We start from the raw sequence: 15,933 nt of genomic DNA, 5'->3' as shown, positions 1-15,933 counted from the left end.
AAAATAAAAAGTGTAGGAAAAAATAGGTCATTGTGGCCTCAGGGTTTTATTCTGTCTTTTGGTGTTGTGTGTCCAATTAAGGAAAAAACTCAGGTTATAATTTACCTTTATTCTGTTTTTCTAGATGTGATACAACAGAAAAACTCAGAAATACTTTGGATTACTTAAGATCATTATTAAATGATTCTACAAACTTTAAACTTATTTACAGATATGCGTTTGACTTTGCACGGGTGAGTTCTCTGGAGCCTATCCAGATGTGTCCCTGCCCCCCCTCCCCTTCTTTACTGCCATTTGAGGTTGGTTTTTACATGGTACAGCCAAAGAAGTTGAATAAGTTACTCCCAGGATGCTAGTTAGAATTTCTTTGTATACATGTACGCTTTCTCAGCTAACTCTGATCCTGGGCAAAAATGTAGTTATGTTAAGCAAAAAGGTGTAGTGGCAGACCTTTAATAGCTCTTGGGATTGGCTCAGAAGTAATCTGTAAATAGGCATGTCGTAGGCAGGGTTCTCAATGTCTCTTAGATAGCCTGGGAAAGCTTTTCCTTCTCACAAAACAACAGACCTTCACCCGTTGAGTTTATTGGAATAAGCTAATCAGATCTAATCCGGTTTCACTTTGGGTGCTATACCGCATTTGGAAATCATTTTCAAACCTAAGCTAATTTCAGTGAACATTATTCAAACAGGTTCTAATCATCATTTTGAAAGGTGATCATCTTGTTTGTCACGTAGTGAGCAGGGTCCAAATATGTGACAGTGGTTCTATTGGAGTGAAATACAGTCTTTTCAGCCTGGTCACCATAGGTAGTGAATTGGAAGGCACCCGTTGGCATTGCTTCCTTCCCACACAGTCCACAGCCCCGCAGCTGCACTTTATTCAGGAATGGGCTTCTCATGTTTGTGTGTTTGGTGGACTCAGGTGACTAGGCTTTCTTGATTGATTGCATTTTTTAGTGATTTTTTTTTTTTTAAGCAGAGAACTCAGTGGCAAATGATTTTTTTTGTCTACCACCATGCTGATGTTTTTCACTTTTTACCTGCTTTGGCTCTGCTAGTTCAGCAAAGGTTTATTCGGTGGTGAATTCTGCTGCATCTCCAACAACATTTAGTAGTTCTCTGTGCTGTCCTCATTCGTGACTTTTTGCCTTGTCACAACCTTCAGATAAAATCACAACTTGCATGAGAATTTATAGATGTTAGAGATGATAAGGTGAAATTCAGGTACAGTGTTTTACTAAATGGCATTTGTGTAATTGTATATAGAAGTTATTTGCCAGATGCTTTTAGAATAGATCTGTAGTCTCTAGGATAAATACTTTATTACATGAGATTTTTTCCTCTCACAGTCAGCTATTTCTTATTGTATGGGTGAAAGTTAGTTTAGAAGCATTATACCTTTTCACCAAAAAGAGCCCTATTTTCTAACTTCCCTGTTTGGAGGTCAAATTTCCCCTGTAACTGCTGCGTTGGAGCCAGGTTCCATTTTCCTGGCCCATGGCTTTCCATCCCCTTCTTGGTCAGCCACCATCTTGCAAGGGCTCCTTTGGTCCTTTCTTTCTTGGTGCTTTCACCACAGCCCTGCCTTCTCAAGGCCCTTTTTGCCTCCTGAGTCCCCTGCTATGGTAGCCTTCTTTCCACATCCATTCGCTTCTCATCCAGCGTTCCCATTGGTGGGGCATCGTTCACCTGCCTTCAGCCCCAGGATCACTCGGCCACCTTCAAGCTCACGAAGCCTCCAGTCCCACTTCCTTCATATTAACATAGTGCTCTGCCATGTGGACGGTACGACTGTTCCCACCACAACTGTGAGTGACAGACAGGGACCGTTTCAGTCTGCTTCACAGAGCAGGAAAGTGAGCCTCTGAGAAGTGGAGAAATTGGACCATGGTCACATTGTTAATCAACAGGAGATCCAGGACTCAAACCCAGGTTCTGGCGCCGCGTCCAGTCTGCAGGTCACTCCAGACCCTCACGTCGAGTCCCAAGCTTCCTCTCCCACCCGATGCCTGTACTGTGGTGAAGTCAGATTAGCTGTTGACTGAGCCTGCCGCCTGCCTTTTGTCATGCTGGACCTCTCCCTGGAGCCCTGTTTGTACTCCCACAGCTCTCTCCAGCGTCAGGCTTCTGGGCCCAAGCCACATGCTCCCACTTTTCACACAGTCTCCCGGTTCCTCCTGTCCCAGAGGACACTCTTACATAGCCCTCACGTCCCCTCTAGCTTGCCTTTGGAGTTTGGCACAGGCCTTAATTTTTTGTAGCAGATTAAGGGACTACGTGTTTTCTTTCTTCATATCCCTAGTAGCAGCCAGCAGAGTTCTTTGCTTTTAAGGAGAGTATCAACAAGTACCAGTGAATTAAGCCCTTTTATGTAAGGATGAATAACCACCCACAGTTAATCACTGCCGCATAGATTCAGTTCAGCTGAGATATGCTCTAAGGTAAATTTGTGACTGAATCCTTTGTTTTGTTTAGCTGTATCCCACAAGTTTTGAGATGTTGTGTTCATTTGGATTCAGTTCAAAATATCTTCCAGTTTCCCTTGTGATTTCTTTTTTGACCGATTTGTCATTTAGAAATGTGTTGTTTGTGTTATTTTCCAAGTATTTAGGATTTTCCAAGTAATCTTCTATTATTGATACCTAGTATAATTCCATTGTGGTCAGAGAACGTACCGTGTATAATTGCAGTCCCCTTAAATGTGTAGAGTCTTGATTCATGGTCCAGGCTATGGCCTGCTGTGATGGACATTTTATGCGTACCTGCGAAGAGTGAGTGTTCTGCTGCTGTTCAGTGGAGTGTGTTATAAATGTCAGTCACGTCAGGTTGGTTGTTCTCCTCTGTCCTTATTGATTTCTGCCCACTGTTCTCCCAGTTACTGAGAGAGGAATGTGGAACTCTCCAACTATAATTGTTTCTCCTGTCACTTCTGTCATTTTTTTTGTTTCATGTATTTTTGAAGCATGGATATTTGGATTTAGATACACTTACCATTGTTATGTCCTCTTGAAGAATTGACCCTTTAGCGTTATGAAACGTCTTTATCTCTGGTAGTGTTCCTTGTTTTGAAGTCTACTTTGTCTGATACAAATATAGCCATTCCTACTTTCTTTTGATTGAGTCTGCATATGTCTTTTTCCATCCTTTTATTTTAAAACTACTTGTGTCTTTATATTTGAAGTGGGTTTCTTATAGAGAGCATATAGTTGGGTCTGACAGTATCTATCTTAATTGGGCTGCTTAAACCGTTTACTTTTAATGTAACTATTGGTATTGTTAAGTTTAATCTCCTATTTTGCTATTTTTTCCCGTTTGTCCCATCTGTTTTTGTTCCTCTTTTCTTCTTTTTATGACTTCTTTTGGATTGAGTTTTTTTAAATGATTCCATTTTAATCATTCCTTTCCTCTGTTGCCTTATTAGCAGTTTAATTTTCTTGTGGTTCTCTAGGCTTTCCAGTATACATCTTTAAATATCACAGTCTGTCTGCAAATAATCTTATACTGCTTCACGTACAATGCAAGAACCTTTACAACAGTGTACTTTCATTTTGCCCTCCCATACTTTTTGCTTGTTGTCGTATATTTTACTTACATATTTGCTATAAATTTCACAATATATTGTCTTAGTCTATTCAGGCTGCTGTAACAAAATACCAGAGTCTATGTAGCTCATAATTAATAGAAATTTATTTCTCACGGTTCTGGAGGCTGGGAAGTCCAAGATCCAGGTGCCGGCAGATTAGGTGTGTGGTGAGGGCTCCCTTCCCAGGTGGCTGTCTTTTCGGTGTGGCCTCACATGGCAGAGGGAGGAGAGCTCTTTATAAGGGCGCTAATCCATAATCATGAGGGCTCTGCCCTCATGGCCTGATCACCTTCTAAAGGCCCCACCTCCTAATGCCGTCACCTTGCGGGGTAGGATTTCTACATCTGAATTTTAGGGGGACACAAACATTCAGACTGTAGCATATATTATCATTTTTGCTTTAAATAGGCAAAAATATCTTTTATATTTACCCAAATATATACCATTTCTTTCTCTTTATTCCTTTTGTGCAGATCCGGATTTCTGTCTGTATCCTTTGCCTTCTGGCTAAAAAATTTCCTTTAATTTTTCTCGTAGTACAGAGAACTGTATTGGTGATGAATTCTCTAAGCTTTTATTTTGCCTTCAATTTAGAAGATACTTCTCTGGATAAAAGATTCTAGAATGACCATTTATTCTTTCAGTACTTAAATGGTAGCTGTTGTCTTCTGTCGTGTGTGGTTTCTGACGATAAGTCTGGTGTTCATTATTCCTCTGGATAGTGTCTTGTTTTGTTTTGTAACTGCTTTTATTCTCTTTTCACTGCTTTTCAGCAAGTCGATTATGATATACCTTGACAGAATTTTCCTTATCTTTATTATGGTGGGGGTTTGTTGAGTTTTTTAGATCTGTGGACTTATAGTTTGTATTAAGTAGGGAAAATTTTCAGCTCTTATTTCTTCTAATATTTTTTTCTACTCTCCCTCTGCCCTCCTTCTGACACTACAGACGTACTTATGTTAGGTGCTTGATGTTGTCCCACAGGCCACTGATGATGCCATGTTCAATTTTTTGTATTTTTTCCTCCTTTCTGTTTCCCTTTGGATAATATTTATTACTATGTCTTCTAATACTAATATTTTCTTCTGCAGTGTCAAATCTGCTGTTAATCTTAGTGTATTTTTCATTTCAAATACTGTATTTTTCATCTCTAGAAGTTTCATTTGAGTCTTTTTAATATCTGTTTCTCTCCTCATCATGATACTATTTTCTTTTACCTTCATGAACATCTAGAACATGTGTATAACAGGTTTTTTAACAATTTTGTCTTCTGGTTCCATCATCTCTGTCATTTCTGGGTCTAGTCTATTGATTAATTTGGTTTTTGTTTTTTTGTGAAGAAGATTGGCCCTGACCTAGCATCTGTGCCAATCTTCCTCTATTTTATGTGGTATGCTGCCACAGCGTGGCTTGACGAGTTGTACTAGGTCTGTGCAATAGAAGTGGTTGTGTGGAGGCAGCAGACACGGGTCTGGCGGGGTGGGGGGGGTGGGTGAGACCTCGTGCTGAGAGGCGGTCATGTGAGGGTGAGTCTGTTACGAGCCAGTCCTCCCCGCCTGTGCCTTGATTGGCTCACTCTTCCAGCAGTAGGTGCCACTGCTTTTACTTGCCACCTCTGAGGAGGTGTTTCAGGAAGACGTAGGAGGTCACACAGGTGAACGCTGAGGCATCGTCTTCCCTCTGAGTAAAGCAGCAGCTGAGTCATGTCCATTTAAAGTGGAAGTGTTAGTGATGTCACTCACAGAACTCGCTGAGGAGGGTTTTGCTGGGTCTTGTGTTCAACAGCCCCTGTTAACAGAGGATTCTGCCCGATTCCAGCCTACGTCTGTCATGACCGTCTGAGTCCCTTCCTCTTCTGGCTTGACTCAGTTTCTCACTTCGTAACCAATGTATCTGTCTAGTTGCCCTCTCCACACCGCCCCCCAACACACACCCCTCTCTACTTTTTCTCATATTTTCACTGTAAATTATGAAGAAAACAGAAGGTGGGCCTGGGTGAGACAAAAGTAGGAAGAATATATAGTCGTCTAATCACAAGTCCATTATCCTGAAAATCTTGTCAGTTTTGTCCGTAAGATTGCTCTTCAGTTACTGCGGAGTCACACGGATTTGCTCAGCAGTTATTTATAACGCTAATTGGACGATATGTCTCTTAATATTTAAATCTTGCTTCCTCATTACTTCTCAGGGAAGTGATGTATGGTCCACACTCAGGCTTGGGGTCTGACTTCCTTGTTCAAGTCCCAGCTCTGCCACTTGTTGACTGTCATTTAACTCCCTATGCCTCAGTTTCCTTATTTATAAATTGGGGATTCTAATAATGGTTATCCTAACAGAGTTGTTGTATTAAATGAGTTTAAGGATAAGGCACTTAGAACAATTTCTGGCTCGGATTAGGTTGTCGATAAAAGTTACCCATAGAATTAGCAATAGTTTTTCAAATATCCTTCACTGTTATTACTTAGGTGTCTACAAATGTCAACTTTCAAATAATGCCTTTTTTTCCCCCGTTAAGTAGTACTTAACAGTAATAGAATCTGTGCCAAATAAAATGACAGGGAAAGGCTGTGCCTGTTGGCAGATTTTTTTCTTTTGTTTTAAAGGAAATGTCAGTAGTTGAGCTTAATTGCCTTGTAAACATTGTCGTCTGTAAACTAATGCTGGGTAAGTTCTAAGAGCACACTTACTTAGTTTCATTTTTCCCAATGGGAGGACAATCTTGAGTTTTATGACATTTTGCTTGTTTTTAATGTGTATTAAAAAAAAAAAAACAGCTCCTGTTCAAAAACCTGATTGTCTATGCATATTTTCAGTTTTATAAACTGAACCACATTAGGATTCGAGTCCCTGGGTGCTATTTTTACTTATGTTTGCTTACCTAGGTAGCTGTGTTAAGGAGGACTGCATTTTCTTTATTTTTTGTGATCCCTATGGTCTCAAATGAGAATTCTGTGATGTGTATCGTAGGTCTTCAGTTCGGGCCTTTTGGTTTCACCTACCAATTTCTGACTCAATTGTCACCATTTATGTTTGTGAATCATGGTCACTTATGTACTATTTCTTGAGTTCAACTAGTTGCTCTCAAAAATCTTAGGGATTTTTTTCCTGCTGTTGGAGGTCTTTTTCCTTTATACTTTTAATAATTCAATGTTTCACTTTTCACGTACAAGTCTTAAGCTATTAAAACTTGGTGAAAATTGGAAATAGATCATCTGAAATCATTGGGGGCCTCTGATAGAGCATCTGGGAACCTAGATGTTTAAAGATTCATTTTTGTAGTTATGTTTACAATTAACTCTTTAACTGCTCTGTTTCAGTTACTGTTTCTGAAGTCACTTGTGACATTTAAGGAAAAAAGGGCTTGATTTTCACATCTTACAGGAAGACCTATACTGGAACAGTCTTAGGGACTGGGTTTTTTTTTCATATTAGAACTTCAAATCATACCTTAATAAAACTTCATTATTCTCTGCTCTACATTAGCTGTTATTAGTCTTTAGCTTGAGAAGGGCATTTATTCCATATGCGGACATAACTTGTTGGAATATTTGGGGTAGGACCCTTTGGTTTTACAGCTGTACCACTAAGAGGCCTGGTCTCATCTGTGACTGCTTTTAAAATCTGTGTTTAAGAAAGATAACCAGGCAGAATCTAGTTGTGTTTTGTAGGAGGTTAGTACATCTTTGGTGTATAGAACCTATTTAGCTTCTATTATTATTTGAAAAATAAAATTGTTTTTAATTTCTTATTTTAGAAAATGAAAGTTTATGAAATACATATCTATGCATCTTGGGGCAAGAGGTGGGCAGGGAGAAAAGTCTCATTTCTTCTCCTTTAACCTGATGGGCCTTCTGGGGACGCTGAGTGACTCTTGACTGTCTCAAGGTACTTTCTGCTTAGATTCTAACCTTGGGATGCAGAAACCTGCCCCTTGCTCCTTGGTGCTTCATGAGCAGAGGATCACAGGGTCAGTGTTGACAGTGTACTATTTTAATTTCTTGCGAGGAGCTTCTGGATGTCTTTGCTGTACTCCTTGAATTTGTTAAGGTAATTTTTTTTTTATGCCCATTATGATGATGGCTGCTTCATAGCATCCTGGGAGATTCATTTCACTTTTAATTGAGAACCTTTTGCAGAGAATGCCATTAGGATCATTGTCAGACAACCCCCTGGACGTATCTCCATTTTGCTGTTTAGTAGATGTTTGCTGTGGGATCTCTCAACTGTGCTGTTCCCAGGAATTTCGAGTGTTTGTAGTTATGGTCATTTGCACTTGGCCTCAAATCCACCCACAGGCAATGTTGGTTATCAGTGAGATGCCACTGTTAAGATCGTGAGTGCATCCATAATATCTTTCTCTTATTTGCTAGGCAGAAGATGGTGTTAGTGATTGCGAGCTGCTGGCTGGCACCCTTGCAGAGCAGGAGTAAGTGAGTGCTGTTCAGCTTTCCGGTCCTGTGAGTCTGATGCCTTTCCTCCATGTTTTGGCATCACTGCCAAACACATGCATTGAAATCCTTCATGATCATCAGTTTGTCAGATGATTATATTGTTGCAAAGAGTCTGTCCAGGTCCTTGTATCTTTTTTTTTTGTCACTTTAGTGTATGTCCATTGTGCTGGGGACAGAGGCATTGATGATGTTGGAAGAAGGCATAATATGTATCAAGGCAAGACTAGCGATTTTAGGTTTAGTGAAGCATTATAAACTCCTCAAAGGGAAAGCTTTTCCAGAGTGCCCATGCCATCAGCTCAGTGCTGTGTGAGCTGTTGTTCCACAGATGAACTTGGGCCCAGTCCTGTGGTGCCACATGTGTTTTCAACAGTTTACTCATTTTTCTTGTGGATTTCTTCATAGTGTGGTTTTGCTGTTGCCGTCTGCCACACCTATGTTACAGGGTAAAAGGAAGTTTTCCATTTGCTTGCACAGTGCATCCCAGAAGTATGAGCCCATGAAATGCAACAAACCAATGAGGCTTGGTTGGCAAAAAGTGGGCAATCTCTAGAGCACCTTTTCTGCTGTCCTTCTCTCCATGGGAGTGAGTACTGCAGCCCTGGGCAGGACGGTCTGCATGGCCAAGGGACAGGCAGAGAACCCTGTGGAAATTCGGAAGCCCCACCTGTTTGCCTTGAACTGTGGAACTGGGATACTTCCGCCATCATCAGACTTAAGTTGTGTGGCCTGCAACAGAGAAGGGTGACTCGGAGCCATCTGACCTGATCTATTCATGAATAGTCGTTAAGCTTTACGACTGTGACCAAAAGACAGACCTTTCGCACATCTTCCTGTATCTTCATCTACCTTGTTTGCTGTTGTTGAGTGAGGCCCTTACATTTGCTGTATTGTTTAAGTCCTTCACTCTTAAAATCAGTGTCATGGCCAGAAATGCTCTGTGTACTAAAGAACACTTCACTGTTAGAGTCCTCGAGGTCATAATTTATTTTGTCGGGAGGTACGTGTGGGCTACGTATGTGGCTGACAGTGGTGGTCAAAACATCATCCCTTAATTTGGTGAACATTTAGATTCCACCCCACAGGGCATAGCCGGGCACTTTCTCCCTTCATAGGAAAGTACTTTTGTAAATTTCCACTGTAGTTGATACCACGAGGAGGCTAGCTTTGCATATGTGATTTCTTTTCTGGTTTCCTTGTGAAATGTTGTCTTTCACTTGGCTACTAGTTAGGGGTAGTCTGCTAGGAGATTTCACATCTAACAAATCCAAGGTAAGAAGGACTGTAATAGGTGGACAGACTACTTTCCCCCAGAGTGGGTGGATGAATTCTTACTGGGAGAGAATCTCCAAAGCCCCAACAGTTTATTGTGAGCTGAATTTAATTCCAACATTTGTAGGCACAAGAAAAACATTTACCAGTGAAATAAAATTGTTGGGAAAATGATTTTTATTAAGAAAACCTGATTCCTAAGCATGGAAATCAAAACCTTTAACTTTAGTTAGTTAAGTTATGGGCTTTGGGGTCAACCATTATGATTTTGATAATTATCATAAATGTCAAACAGCAAATGATTGAGTTATAGATTTTTATTTATCCCGTGAAATAATAATAGATATTTTTACTACATCATTAATTGATTTTGCATTAGAGTGATCATTCGATTGACATGAATCTTTCTCACAGTAAATTTATACAATACTGAAACCATTAAGCCTTCCGTGGTGTTTGACTACTCGCCCTCTCCCACCTTAGTGTTGATTCAGGGTTTTTATGGTGTATGATAAATGAGCTGTTTACTAATTTCTTGTTGAAGTGAAATAGAAATTTGGATTATTGGAATTTATTATTTGGGGGCATCTGGCTCATCCTTGTTTTTGTTTGTTAAACAGGAAAAGGACCAGCGCAGCCTAGACATAAACACTGCCAAATGCATGTTGGGACTGTTATTAGGAAAAATCTGGCCCCTTTTTCCAGTTTTTCACCAATTCTTAGAGGTACCAAATTGTTATTTTATGGAATGTATGTTTGCTTGCTTAGAACTACCAAGTATACTGTAACAATTTTATGTAAATTTCTGTTTGTTGTGCTTTTCTGCCCATAGGAATAATGGTGACGTCATTGCTGTTTTCCCCGTGTTTGCATTTACTGTTTTGCTGCATAACCCCCGTACGAACACGTCAGACACAGCTGCAGCTCTGTCCCTTCCTTTCTCGTCCCCACTTTAAAAGCTTGACTTTGGTTTAGACTTCCTACTCTCTCTAACAGTAGTAAAACAGAATTTACTTTGTTTTGTGGCTGTAGGTGAATTTCCACTTTTATTAAGCAAAAGTTAAAAAACAGCCATCTGCCTTCTTACTAAAATTAGTTTCTAATGTATCCTTATGTACTCTTATCTCCAAGTAACTTGGGGACCTAGATCAATCTAAGTGTTAGGCACCTGACAGTATCTCCTTCAGTTTAAATTTTCTTTGTATTTGTATTAGGAATAATCCAGCACTTTACGCCATCATTGTTGTTTGTTTGCTTTAAGTATTAATGATCAAAAATTTTGAGCCTCTGGTTATGAGGAGCTGGTTTTGATGCGCTGTGATACTAGAGGACCTGAAAGTGTGTGAGCTCTAAGTTTGAGTTACTTGGGTTGTCATATCTGGCATGCTTCTTGCCCTCCAGCCCCAAAGCCCTTAAAAAATGCCCTTTGCTTGAAGGGATAAGGGTGTTGGGTCTTTGAGAAAATCCTGGGCCTTAGCCCGACTCCAGCTTCACTCTTGAAATAGTCTTTGTTCCAACTTACTTTATGTAATGGTCCAGAAAAACTTCCAACTGATATGTGAATCTTTGAGGACTGCTATTAAAAATTACTTGTAACATTCCTAACTGGAACTCCTGAAGAGAGATATAAAAACTAGTTTTCATAAAAGAAATATTTGTTTACATGATAATCCATATCTACACGTGATCTGTTTTGATTTCTCTGACAACCCCATGAAATGTTAGCTTTATTTGGAAAATAAGTAGAAATAAGTTCTTGTTCTCAGAGAGTTTAGCAGAATTTGAGCCCGAGTGTCATGGATTCTTGAGCTGAAAGACCTTGCCAAAAGCAAATTTTACTACACAATTCCAGAAGCATCATCAACTGTTTCAATGACTGGTTTTCGCTTTTAGTTGCTTAGAAAGTTAAACGTGTAGTTTGTGCTTTGTTCTCTCTTTATATCGGTTTGCATTTTTCTTTTAAAAGGGCACAGTAATCCTTTCATTTGGGCTTTTCTTATGTTTGCATCCTTAAAACCGCTGGCTCAACTCTTTGCTTTTTAGGTACTTGTATTATTTTCCAATGTTCCTGATTTTAGTGGTTAGGATTTAAAATTGTTGGATCTAGGTTTTATTTTTAAATCTTTATACAGGAATACTGTATTTTAAAATATACACCTGGCATATTTCTTGTCTAAGAGAAATACAAAAAATACCCCATGGCACTTCTGATTTCTTTTATGTTCCAATTCAAATTCTGAATTATTAGAACAGTGCTTTTCGTCAGTGGCCAGAACAGCTGGTTCAGAGAGTGCTTAAGGCACTTAGGAGGTTCTCGTCGTGTCACCCACTGCTGCACGTACCCTCAGCTGACGACGGACAGTGAGCGTGCTGATCGTTTCAGGGATGGTTAATGGGAGCTGCTCTTCATTAGCACTTACTTTGAGCCAAGCACTGAATGAAGTGCTTTGGATAAATTATGTGAATTCTCTCTTTGAATCCTTGCAGCATCTCTATGAAGAAGGTATTCTCCCCATTTTATATAAAAGGGCTTTTGCAGTCTAGAAATTTCACTTCCAGGGATATAAAATTGTTTTTCTTTTATGTGCGTGTCATTTTGTGTTGAGCCCCTATAATATTTTTGTAATGAAAATTGTCATCGTAAGTTCTACTCTTGCTCTCCCTCACCCTTCTCCTAGATTGGTGCTTAACACCCCTCAAATGGAAAGAGTCAACCTTCATGAACTTTCTCAAGTTGATTCATGCAGCAGTTGAAACCATACCGTTTGTTGATCATGTCAGTAATTCATATTACTTTTCCCTCCATCAGCAATCAAAATATAAAGTTATTAACAAAGACCAGTGGTGCAATGTGCTAGAATTTAGCAGAACAATTAATCTTGACCTCAGCAACTACGATGAAGACGGAGCATGTAAGTACTGGTCCTGGGTGTTCGCTCACTCTTCCCCTCACTGTACATTTTGCACAGCTTCCTCCTGTGAGAAGCCTCACAGCCCTGTTGTTCTCTCTCTCTCTCTCTTTCTCTCCAGGGCCGGTTTTGTTGGATGAGTTTGTGGAGTGGTATAAAGACAAACAGATGTCCTAGGACTTTATGCATAGCAGCGAGAGAGTCACTGTTACCACAGTTATGTCAACCATTAGCCATAAATTGCTGTTTGTATCCAAGCGCATGCTGCTTTTCTTGCACTGTCTCCCTTTTGCAGGGACGTTTTGGTGTTTGCGATTGAATGGGCCGGCTCTGCCTCCTGTGTAGCATTGTTCTCTTGGAAGGCTGCTTTGCAGTTTGTATTTACACTACAGATTGGTGAATTTGCCAACGTCCTCACTGTGATTATGTGTATATTGCTGTTTAAATTTTGTATATGTGTATAAAAAGAAAAAGCTTCACCTAGAGATTATTTCTGCAAAAATGTATTGTAAAAATAATTTTTGTGGCATATTTCTAGTCCCTTTTTTCAAATGAACCAATTATGCTTTATTTGGTCTCAAATGTAGCATTTCAGAAAACAAGACAACTGTTACCATAAGCAAATGTTGCCAGAATTTACCTTATTGTTTAAGAGGCCAACTTGTGGAAGGGGGTGGGGTCTTAACTTTTCAGAGGCATATGCCAAGTATAATTTGGTCTACTTAAATGTTAGCATTTTTAAATGAGGAAAGTTATAATTATTTGAACTTATAGACATGTACCATGCCACAAATCATTTCCACCATGCAGGGTATAGGTTTTTATTTTCTAATGTTAACGCTGTAGTAGTTTGAATATAGGTACAAATGAACAAAGTAAAATTGCACCTTTTTTAAAATGGGTTTTAAACTCTTATAAACTTTCTTTAGTGTTTTTTTTTCTTTTGCATTGTTCTAGTCAGTGTTTGGTCTGCTGATGCTTTCTCCGCCATTCTAAGTAAAATTTATTTTGCCTCCTCTGTGAAAACCTAATGGTTTGCTGGCAATTTATAACTGCAGAGCACTTTTAGTTGTGGCTTGAATTTTGAGTTAAGCTTTCATGGTGTCTAGTTTTCTAGTTTTTTGGAAAAAGAACTATACTATAAATGAGAGGTGTTTTGTTTTGTTTTGTTTTCCTTTTTTGTTTCTTTCACGCTAGGCTTTTCCTGGCAGCATGTCCACTGCAGGCAGTGGACACGAAACCACCAGCAGCGAGCTAACTCTGTTACATGCTAGGACCTTTCCTGGAGGGCCGCTCGTCATCACCTGAGTAATTTGTACAGAAAGGTGATAGCCATTATTTATGTGGATGAGGAAGCGAGAGTAAACAAGATGGTATTTTTAGGTTTGTATTTTATGTCTTTTTTTTTTTTTTCCTTGCCTTACCCTTCTTGAGGAAATGTATAGATAACATGTTTTCCCCTCAACTATCTGGTGCTATTGAATGACTAATTTAGTCCCTAAAGTTTTGTGAAAACACAAAAGTCTAATGATTTAAACCAAGTAAAAAAGTTAATGGTGCATTTGAACAAGTGAATGCTATAGTTGTCAGCAAGATTCATGATTGAACATAGAATGATTGGAAGAGGTTTGGATTATTTCAAAATATGGCCAAAAAAAACTTTTGGATTAAACGTGAACCTTTAAAAGGCATGAAATGAGTAAAGCACACAGACAATGCTACTCGTGACCACTATTTCACAGTTTCTTTGCTAACAGTGTTCAGATTTTCTTTATTTTTTCCCCTAACTGAACCACCAAAGACAGAAATTTCCTATGTATATACAGTGTGTGTGCATATACAAAATCATGATATGGTAGAATGAAATTACTTCCTTTTTCTACCAAATAGAAAAGTTTGGTTTGCTGTGAAATAAATCAGAAGTTTGAAAAACTCTGTAGTAATTAAGCATACTTAATCATTCCTTCTTTAGGAATTGTAGGCTCACTTCCACCTTACACATTCATACCAGTTTGCACAAATCAATATCTGAAAAGAATAGAAGATGTTGATGGCAAGCACAGCACTTGAGACCGATGTGTTGAAAGGGGTTCCGTTGCGACAGATGCCTGTGGCTTCCAAGGGCGATTGGCCATAGGCAGGTTCAAATCTGTGGAGAACTTGATTCGTTTTCAGAAGTATCCCATAAAGTTAAAGAATCACACTTTAAAGGCAACAGTTCCTAAATTTGATCTATAGTTTTGTTGAAAGCAAATATAAATCATAGTGAAATTATTTTAAAAGTTATTGTTAGAAACTGGAGAATTTTTTAACCACTAAGCACAGTGCATCCTAAAATAAAAGGATTGTTACGGGGGTACTGCTGCGTTTCATCTGCAGTGACCGTTTCTATGATGGGAGGACAGTCCGAGTAAAACTAGTTTATGATGCACAATATGAAAGTAAGGGTTCCAAAGGGATAAATGTGCATGTTTGGAAAACTCCAAATAATCTTTCAACTCTCTTGAAAAATAAACCTCTGTGGCTGCAGAGTGCTTGCCCTTGGTTTTCTTGATTTTATGCATTTATTTTTAAGAGGAGAAAAAAGGGGTCAGACAGAGTAATAAGATACTTTTTCTTAAAAAATTCCTAAGTTACCTACAACTGAGTGATCATTAAGCACTTGTTTACTGGCTACTGTTAAAGAAATTAGGGTGCCTTCCTCTGGTTTTTTTATTACCTGAGTCTACACCCCCTCTCTCTTTCCCTTGTGTTTTGAACTCACATTGCAATACTCTGTCATATTGGAATACAACTTTTGATGTTTACTGCTTTGGTAGGTCAGAAATTTCATTATTTGATTTGCCATAAACACCCACTGTAATGTTACGTGCAGCTTTTTTGAAGCATGAACTCTGAATTAAGTTTTTATAAATCTGACTAGATAAACCCCTAGATTCTGGTTTAACAACAGATTTCTGTTGCCTCTCAGTATCCGTTTTAACAGTGCTTTTGAAGTTTATACAGAAAGCTTTAAAAGTTAGTTTGTGCCCTTGGTTTTTATTCTTACAACTGCTAAAATACCTCTGTAAGCCTTATCTTTTACTCTTTCATATGTTGTATAATAAATGTATAGAATTCATTGACCAACTAAAATGTTGGGTGTCTGTAAATGAGACCAAAACGTGGGTTGCTTTTTTTCATAAAATAATTTCTCTTGGAGGTTACTGTTAAATGAACAGCAGGTAACCTGTAACTGTGAATGCTTCGTGTCGTCAGTATTTGCATTACATTCATAAACGTGTGCAAGTCCTGTGACTCCCAGCTTAACTAAAATACTGTTATGCCACCTAACTTGAGTACAGCAAACTGGTTTTAGGTTTTAATGGAATTGATGTAAAATGATATCCCATAAATAAAAAGTATTTGTGTTTGGTTTCAGAACTGATTTGTGAATTCTTTCTTCTCTTCTCTGGCTTTTTCTTTGACAACCACTTAAAGTGGCTCCAAAGCTACAGAGCAACATGTAGGAACAGTGTAAGGAACACCCATATGCCTGTCACCTAGGTTCTCCAGTTGTTAATGTTTTGCCATGTTTTCTGTGCCCCTCAGAGTGTGTGTGTGTGTGTGTGTGTACTTTTCTCTGTAGATAGGTAGACTTTTTTCTGAACCATCTGAGAGTAAATTACATTATGATACTTCGCACCTAATCTTTTGAAACAAGGACATTCTTAAA

The 15,933-nt window shown here is 38.9% G+C and overlaps 1 protein-coding gene across 25 annotated transcripts in view; it reads left to right on the top strand.

Annotated features, from left to right (window-relative positions):
• DCUN1D4 (defective in cullin neddylation 1 domain containing 4) overlaps positions 1 to 15,641 on the top strand; it is a 78,863-nt gene extending 63,222 nt beyond the window's left edge. For 18 of the 25 annotated variants that reach the window (XM_008516314.2, XM_070614968.1, XM_008516317.2 and 15 more), the window contains 4 exons: positions 125 to 233; positions 9,930 to 10,034; positions 12,119 to 12,221; positions 12,340 to 15,641. In XM_008516314.2, coding sequence (XP_008514536.1) covers positions 125 to 233; positions 9,930 to 10,034; positions 12,119 to 12,221; positions 12,340 to 12,395 — 373 coding nt within the window. In that variant the 3' untranslated portion in view covers positions 12,396 to 15,641. Of the gene's footprint in view, positions 1 to 124; positions 234 to 7,956; positions 8,017 to 9,929; positions 10,035 to 12,118; positions 12,222 to 12,339 lie in introns of all 25 variants that reach the window. The other 7 variants (XM_070614960.1, XM_070614962.1, XM_070614958.1 and 4 more) reach the window with 3 other exon arrangements.
• The last annotated feature ends 292 nt before the right edge of the window (positions 15,642 to 15,933 follow it).

The sequence above is a fragment of the Equus przewalskii genome, chromosome 3 (assembly GCF_037783145.1).
Source record: "Equus przewalskii isolate Varuska chromosome 3, EquPr2, whole genome shotgun sequence".
NCBI lineage: Eukaryota > Metazoa > Chordata > Mammalia > Perissodactyla > Equidae > Equus > Equus przewalskii.
This window is presented reverse-complemented; position numbering and strand designations above follow the sequence as displayed.